The sequence below is a fragment of the Toxorhynchites rutilus genome, chromosome 3, assembly GCF_029784135.1.
Source record: "Toxorhynchites rutilus septentrionalis strain SRP chromosome 3, ASM2978413v1, whole genome shotgun sequence".
NCBI lineage: Eukaryota > Metazoa > Arthropoda > Insecta > Diptera > Culicidae > Toxorhynchites > Toxorhynchites rutilus.
In genome coordinates, this window is record NC_073746.1 from 199,652,265 (window position 1) to 199,661,068 (window position 8,804).

Here is an 8,804-nt window from a genome sequence, read left to right on the forward strand (position 1 = left end):
AAATTTAAATTAAAACACTTATACCAAGTCAACCTTCATAACCTACTTATCACAATGTAAAATGATGATTTTCTAACCTTTTAAACAAAGAAAAAACACGGAAATTTAAAGAAACATTCTGATTTTTCAAAATATATGTGTTACGTCCCGTTACGTTCAATATGGATCGCCCTTTATTAGATTCAGATTAAACAATTCTCGCGTAACTTTTGAAAAAGTCCTATGTAACAAATCGAGTTAATGGATGCACACTATAAGTTTTCAATTATTGAATGTATTACAAGAACAATCGTTCGAGTATCTATTCTTTTCACATTTTAATCACCGATACAAAAATGTGCTATGTACATATTCGGATATTGAACATTCGACTGTTACTTTCGACGCCACTTTCCTCCGAGGCTCGAAATGTCTGAAGTAACAAAGCAATCAAAACAATGCAAAATTGTACTTCGGTCATTTAGAGTTTTTGTTTTTTTTTTGGGAATTTTTATCGCTTTTAGCGCAATTCAACGAATATTAACAATAATACACTGCCTTTAGCACGAAATGCAGCTATTTGGATCGTTGATTAGTAGTTATTTCATGTTCATATCATGCAACGTAATTTTTCCAATGTACAAATGCAGTCACTCAAAACGACCAATGTATCATTTTTTGCTCTGAGGCATCAACTTCAAACTTAAATCACGATATAACAGTTACTATTGGTTTTTCAGAGTTATTATTGACTGTTAGTGGTGAAAGTAGTGATAAAGATCGATTCCTTCTAAAACAATTCGCGGACCAATGTTCCGATCTACAGCTTCGTTTTTCTCGAGTTAACGTAAATGTTACATAGGATCTTTTCAAAAGTTACGCGAGAATTTTATAGTAAATGTCAATTATTTTGAAATATTTCAAAGATGACACATGGCTGCATTTGTTGATATACATTGCCGGAACACGTTTATTTGGGTCTGAATGAATTGTATGATATATTCTGACCAGAAAGTAGGATAAAATGGACAATCAACTACTCCAAAAACTCCGTACAACAAACGATTCCTTCATGTATCTGCTTGAAGTTTTCAAAATACCAAACAAATGCTCAGGTAAGTTCAACTAATTTTATGCGCTTATTATATATTATTTAACACATGTATTAATCTGTGACAGATAATTTCATATCCAGTGATTATCTCATTGATGATGGTACGCGAAAGGCCATATCCACCGAAAATACCAACAATTCAGAAAACTCGAACGATCGGCTAGAGGTTATGCAGAATAAGAAAAAAACAAAACATGTTTACAAAAAACGAGAAAAATCTCACCATGGCAAAAAGGATAAAAGAAAGACCTTTGAAAACGGGAATGCTACGCGCCTGATTCTAAAAACAGAACTAAATGAAAAGAAAAAAATTGCGACGCAGGATAAGATTTCAGCTACAAAGCTATTTAACGCAAATGAAAAGATTGTATTCTCAAGAATACAATTCGATGAGAATGACGTGGTGCGAAAAAATACCGAAACAGATGTAACAAAACTTGTACGTAAAACTCTAGATGAAAAAAAGGAGTTGGAAAATCTTAAATTATCTGGAAATATTGATGAATATATCCAAAAGAAAAATGATAAGGCTTGGGATCGCGCCACTTCGAAAACAATGGGTCAAAAGGTATGTAAAATTTATGCGAATGTTTTTCAAATCACTACCTTTATCCGTCAGAACCTACCTTTATCTAGCTCAACCCGAGATAAACGTTGACCCGTTTAGTAAAATGAACAATCCGTCTATACCACTTGTTGCTCTGATGTAGATATTTTATTGTGTTAAATGATTTACAGGTACGCGACGACGTTGGATTGTTGGCAAAGAAGATTCAGAAAAGAAAGAAACAGGTTGCTAAATCGAAACAACAGTGGCTGGAACGCAAACAGAAAGTTGAACATAAAAAGGCGGCAAGACAAAAGAAACGAACGGAAAATATCAAGGAACGTGCTGATAAGAAGAAAAACAAAAAAATGCAAAAGTTGGCAAAACATGGTAGAATAATACCTGGATTCTAAAACGATAAAGAGAAAAAAAAATTGAGTAGCTAAGATATAGTTCTTGTGTTTTTTTTCCGTTTTTTCCAATACCTTTTTTCAGCTCATTTGGTCGGTGTTCAGTCAAGGTGGGTTTAGAGTTTCCGTGAACGTGAACATGAACAGGTGGTGAAAAAGTACGATTATTTCACGGTGAACAACATTGCGAACAATTACCGGAGCCGCGGCAAATCTTAGGTGATTTAAATTCCCATGGAACAGCATTGGGGGCAACCTCACAGTGCGATTATGAGAATTTTTCGATGGAGAATTCTCAATTACCCTACTCTCATGTAACAATTCAGCTCCGGGGTCCAACAAGATTAAATTCAACTTGTTGAAGAATCTTCCCGACTTGGCGGAACAGCGTTTGCTGAACTTGTTCAACAAGTTTCTGGAGCTGAATATTGTCCCACATGACTGAGGGTGAGGGTGATAGCCATACGAAATCCCAACAAACCGGCTTGCAATCACAATTCGTATATGCCGATTGCAATGTTATCCTGTATTCGTAAATTGTTAGAGAAAATGATTCTACTTCGTTTAGACAAGTGGGTCGAAACGAACAATTTGCTGTCAAATACGCAGTGGTAAAGGAGCGAATGATTGTCTCGCGCTGCTGTCTTCTGAAATCCAAATCGCATTTGCTCGCAAAGAACAAATGGCTTCCGTTTTCCTCGATATGAAAGGGCTATTTGATTTAGTTTCCATAGAAATTCTCTCAGAGAAGCTTCATAATCGGGGACTTTCGCCAATTCTGAATAATTTCCTGTACAATTTACTGTCAGAAAAGCATATGTTTTTCAATTATGGCAGCTTGAAATCTTCTCGATACAGTTTTATGTGCCTACCACAAGGCTCCTGCGTAAGCCCCCTCTTGTATTGTAGTTTTTACGTCAATGATATAGACGATTGTCTAACTAGAGATTGCACGTTGAGATAACTTGCAGACGATGGAGTTATTTCCATCACGGGTACTGATCCCGTCGTTCTGCAAAAAGATACTCTGAACAACCTGTTCACATGGGTTCAGCTGGATATCGAATTATCTACGGAGAAAACCGAAATGGTTCTTTTTTCCAGGAAGCACGAACCCGCCCAATTCCAGCTTCATCTATCCCGCAAAGCGATCAGGCACACTATGTTTTTCAAATACCTTGGAGTATATTTTGAATCTAAATGTACCTGGGGAATACACATTGCGTATTTGAAACAGAAATGCCAGCAAAAAATCAATTTTCTCCAAAAAATAACCGGAACATGGTGGGGTGCCCATCGATGAGACCTCATTAAGTTGTTCAAAACAACGATATTATCAGTGTTAGAATATGGCAGTTTTTGCTTCCGATCAGCTGCCATGATTCATATTCTCAAGCTGGAGAGGATACAATATCGTTGCTTGCGTATAGCCATGGGGTGTTTGCATTCGACACATACAATGAGTCTCAAAGTCTTGGCGGGAGTATCCCCGCTTACTCTCCGGTTCACAGAATTATCCTACAGATTTCTCATCCGTTGCAAGATCATGAATCCATTGGTGATTGATAACTTCGAAAATCTACTCCAACTGACTCCTAAGTCAAGTTTTATGTCTTTATATCATGAGTACCTTACCCACGACGTGCACCCTTCACCAGGTATCTCCAACCAAATTTGCTTCCCATACTTTTGCAAGTTCTCATTTTTTATCTGTCCATGCGACAAAAAATCCATGGAATCCCAGTTCATCTACGCTTCGATTTTATTCCACCGATATTTTCGGCAGAATATGGAAAAGTTAGATCTGATAAAATGTTCTTTACTGATGGTTCACACAGTTAGATCTGATAAAATGTTCTTTACTGATGGTTCACACATAAACGGGTCCACTGGCTTCGGCATCTTCAATGAAAATTCCACTGCCTGTTTTAAAACCTTGTTCCGTGTATGTCGCTGAGCTGGGTCCGATATACTATGCTCTAAGGATCATTGAAACACTGCCCATCGACCATTATTTTATTTTTTCAGACAAACTCAGCTCAATAGAGCCTCAATGAAAGTTGATAAACGCTCATCTTATTTCCTAACGAGTGTTTTGGTCGAAGCAATGCAATGTATGTTTTAAACTGTAATCGTCAAATTCAGTTCAGTAATTACAAGATTATAAAGATTTTCAAATGGGTCTTCTCCAAACAACACAACCAAATGTAAACATTGAACTCATATCTAGGGATGCCAGATTACTATTTTGATATATTAACACGACACGATAAGTGTCTTTACATCATATTGAACGAGAATGAGTTATTCAAAACAACTACTTTATTGGAAATACATGCATATAGATTTAAAACTTTTCTTGATAAATCGTTGATTAGGTGAATAAATATTGCCCCCAATAAATCCTTAATATCAAAACGTTTGAGTGATGAAACCATATGCTATGCATATATCAATGAAACCAATAATATGAATCTTATTCCTTTTTGTCATGTTTTTAATGTTTTGGCACTGAGAAAAGTGTATCGATTGATCAATTTTAAAAATGTTTGTTGTTTTTCTCATCTGACATCACTGATCATACCGAGAAGAAGTGACTGAATTCTCTCCAGTCTACCAAATAAAAACATTTCAATGAAACTCGTGAACTGGAATAGGATATTTTGCTCGTCTCGACAGTGACTGAAGCCGAGACGAGACGAGACGAATAGCTCGTCTCGTTTTCTGGAATAGGGCCCACTTTTACTTAGTCGCTGAAATACATACACACACACTGTTTACAGATACATGGGTCGAAGCAACGCGGTGCTGATGTGCAACTTTTTGTTTTGCACCCAGTTGAACTCTCACTCCTTGCGCACACTTGCGCCCGGACGAACCAACGCACACCGAAGCAAAGTAGAAATGTTTTGTTTTCAACACCGTTCGCTTTAAAGTTCGAACATCCTTTCTGCATCGTATCCTTACACCGGTGTATATGCCCAATTTTAAACCGCGCTCGAATCTTGGTTGTCTGCTTTGCTTTCTTCGTTGAGGCTGTGCGTATGGGGACGCGCTGTTGTTTTTATGCTTAGCTTAGAACGAACGAAGAAAAAACGGGCGCTAGAATTTCATATGTGCGTGTGTATAGAATGAGGCTTGCACCACACAAGTGAGAAGGGATGTTTGGTATATGCATTCTGCGCCGTGCTGATTTTAGGCCCACTTGTTCCGGATTTCGGTACGCTTCGTATCAAGAGAGTATAAGAGTTTTCTTTGAGCGCGCGCTGATGAAAATTGTGCTCGAGCGCAACGCAGCGCATGTTTTCTGAAGACTGGTTGAAGGTTGTGCAGCTCACTGATCATTTACCAAGAGTTGAGGATTGTACCGCTTATGGCAACTCTATACGAGCTGTTGATTGTGCAGGCTAGTGACCATTCTATCCTGGATTCCTCGAGTCGAGAAAGACGCACCACGCTAGATATGGGGTACAGACCTGGGGGCGTTGCTGAATAATGGTCAGCTGCATCCCAATAGGAAGTATCCCGTTTCAGGCACACGTACCGAGCATTGAAGACTGCAACACCCCAGTAATGAAAACACTTGTAATATTAACCTCGAGTCAACCGCAAGTAATCGATTACATATTATTATTATTTTTTTTTTCCAAAATATATATTTTTATCAAGGCTCATATGGCGTTAGCCTGACGGGGCCGGAGTTCAATATTTTGACAGTTTTTCTTATTATCTATGTTAGTAATATGTAACCGATTACTCGCGGTCGGCTCGAGGTTAGTATTACAAATGTTCTCGTAATTGGGATGTTGCTGTCTCCAATGCTCTGTACGTGTGCCCGACACGGGATACTTCCTATTGGGATGCAGCTGACCATTAATCAGCAACGCCCCCCTAGTATGTACCCCATATCTAGCGTGGTGCGTCTTCTCGACTCGAGGAATCCAGGATAGAATGGTCACTAGCCGGCGCAATCATCAGCTCGTGTAGAGTTGTCATGAGCGGTAAAACCTTTGGCTTTTGTTGAATCATCAGTGGACTGCACAACCTTTGGCCCGTGTATCTGTAAAGAGTGTGTGTATGTATTGCCGCGACTAAGTAAAAGTTTATAGATCGGATAGGAGGGATATGAAACAGGGACACAACGAAGGAAACATCATTAAACGTTGACATCGGCGTTTCTTAGGAACAGGTATAGATGAAGCAGAAGATCAGGATCACGGCTACCTAAGATATCCCGGCCGGGGATATTCGATTGTCTGCCTTGTGCTCTCAGTGCTCTAGAGAGCTGAGAGCGAGCAGCATGGAACCGGATACACGACCAGACAACATGCTCGATGTCGTGGTAGCCATCGCCACAATCACAAAGATTTGTTGCTTGCGAGCCCAATGCGATAGAGATGCGCGTTTAGGTTGTAGTGATTGGACATGAGCCGAGATATCACGCGAATGAAATCACGACCTACATTCAATCCCTTAAACCAAGCACTCGTCGAAACCTTAGGGATAATCGTGTGTAACCAACAACCGAACTCATCTTCACTCCACATGCGCTGCCAACTAACGAGTGTGTCCTGACGAGGAATGTGAAAAAATTCATTATAGGCAATTTGCCTTTCAAAAAGTGTGCCTTCTGAAGCGCCCACCTTAGCTAGCGAGTCCGCTTTCTCATTCCCCGGAATCGAGCAATGAGAGGGAACCCATGCTAAGGTAATCTTGCATAATTTTTCGACCAAAACACTCAATAGATGTCTTATTCTTGTTAGGAAATAAGATGAGCGTTTATCAACTTTCATTGAACGGATTGCCTCTATTGAGCTGAGACTGTCTGAAAAAATAAAATAATGGTCGATGGGCAGTGTTTCAATGATCCCTAGAGCATAGTATATCGCACCCATTTCTGCGACAAGGATCTTTGAGCTTGAAAGAGGCACTGGAATTTTCATTGAAGATGCCGAAGCCAGTGGACCCATTTATGTATGAACCGTCAGTAAAGAACATTTTATCAGATCTAACCTTCCCATATTTTTCCGAAAATATCGACGGAATAACATTGGAGCGTAGGTGATCTGGTATTCCATGGATTTTTTGTCGCATGGACAGATCAAAAATGACAGAGGAATTGCAAAAGTATGGGAAGCAAACTTGGGTGGAGATGCCTGGTGAAGGGTGCACTTCATGGTATAAAGACATAAAACTTGAGTCAGTTGTAGTAGATTTTCGAAGTTATCAATCACCAATGGATTCATGATCTTGCAACGGATGAGAAATCTGTAGGATAATTCTGTGAACCGAAGAGTAAGCGGGGGTACTCCTGCCAAAACATCGAGACTCATCGTATGTGTCGAATGCAAACACCCCATGGCTATACGCAAGCAACGATATTGTATCCTCTCCAGCTTGAGAATATGAATCCTGGCAGCTGATCGGAAGCAAAAACTGCCATATTCTAACACTGACAATATCGTTGTTTTGTACAACTGAATGAGGTCTCCTGGATGGGCACCCCACCATGTTCCGGTTATTGTTTGGAGAAAATTTATTCTTTGCTGGCATTTCTGTTTCAAATACGCAATGTGTCTCCCCCAGGTACATTTAGAATCAAAATATACACCCAGGTATTTGAAAAACATAGAGTGTTGGATCGTTTTGCCGGATAGGTAAAGCTGGAATTGGGCGGGTTCGTGCTTCCTAGAAAAAACGACCATTTCAGTTTTCTCCGTAGAGAATTCGATACCCAGCTTGAGGGTCCACGTGAACAGATTGTTCAGGGTATCTTGCAACGACTTTTGCAGAGCGACGGGATTAGTACCCGTGATGGAAATAACTCCATCGTCTGCAAGTTGTCTCAGCTTGCAGTCTCTACAATCATCCATATCATTGACGTAAAAACTGTACAAGAGGGGGCTTAGGCAGGAGCCTTGCGGTAGGCCCATAAAACTGTAACGAGAAGATTTTGAGTTGCCATGAGAGAAATTCATGTGCTTTTCTGACAGTAAATTGTACAGGAAATTATTCAAAATTGGTGAAAGTCCCCGATTATGAAGCTTCTCTGAGAGAATTTCCATGGAAACTGAATCAAATGCCCCTTTGATATCGAGGAAAACGGAAGCCATTTGTTCTTTGCGCCGCAATGAAGACACTTGTGCTCTTTCGCGCAAGGATTCTCATCATGGCTCTCTCCACAATCTGCGCAACGTTTTTTATTGCAACAATAGGCGGCCGTGTGACCAAGTTGCATACATTTGTTGCATTTCATTACCCGGGGTACAAACAACCGAACAGGCAAACGAAGTGCCCCTATTGCAACGTAATTTGGAAGGGCGGAACCCTCAAAAGTCACACGAAAAGAGTTTGTCCGATTGAGAATCCTTTTGTCATTTTTATGTGACACAGATTTCAGTCGATCGCATGCAAGAATCTTCACAGTTTTTAGTGTGGAGTTCTTGAAGCGACCGACACCATCGATTATCTCTTTTCGGGTCAAACCCTTTTCGGTTATTACGCCGTCTATTTCGACGTTGCAACAGGGTACGTATACACGATACTCAATCGCAAAGAGGTCGCAGCGCGTTATTTTGTTCGCTTGGGTCCTGCTTGAGACGACAACTCGTAGTTTGTCTGGCCCCATCCGTGTAATTTCGGTAACGTCAGAAAATTTCCTTCCTTCGAGATGCGAATGACATTGAGAGGTTTGGATTTTCGTCTAAAGTACACAATGAATGGGCCTTTGGAGCCTTCAGGGTATTCTTTAGGA

At 40.0% G+C, this 8,804-nt stretch overlaps 1 protein-coding gene across 2 annotated transcripts; it reads left to right on the top strand.

Moving 5' to 3' along the window:
• Nucleotides 1-914: 914 nt before the first annotated feature.
• Nucleotides 915-2,082, top strand: LOC129777947 (surfeit locus protein 6 homolog). 2 transcript variants are annotated; one of them, XM_055784556.1, is made up of 3 exons: nucleotides 915-1,094; nucleotides 1,159-1,661; nucleotides 1,832-2,082. In XM_055784556.1, the coding sequence occupies exons 1-3, from the start codon at nucleotides 1,004-1,006 to the stop codon at nucleotides 2,051-2,053; spliced, it is 816 nt and encodes a 271-aa protein (XP_055640531.1). In that variant the 5' UTR covers nucleotides 915-1,003; the 3' UTR covers nucleotides 2,054-2,082. The 2 variants fall into 2 exon arrangements, with proteins under 2 accessions (XP_055640531.1, XP_055640532.1); XM_055784557.1 differs by having other exon boundaries at nucleotides 953-1,094; nucleotides 1,175-1,661.
• The last annotated feature ends 6,722 nt before the right edge of the window (nucleotides 2,083-8,804 follow it).

Bases quoted from the DNA above. Each gene is read 5' to 3' on its own strand.
- LOC129777947 (XM_055784556.1), top strand. From the start codon at position 1,004: ATGGACAATCAACTACTCCAAAAACTCCGTACAACAAACGATTCCTTC. The intron at 1,095-1,158 runs GTAAGTTCAACT...AATCTGTGACAG, and splicing joins AATACCAAACAAATGCTCAG to ATAATTTCATATCCAGTGAT. The intron at 1,662-1,831 runs GTATGTAAAATT...AATGATTTACAG, and splicing joins CGAAAACAATGGGTCAAAAG to GTACGCGACGACGTTGGATT.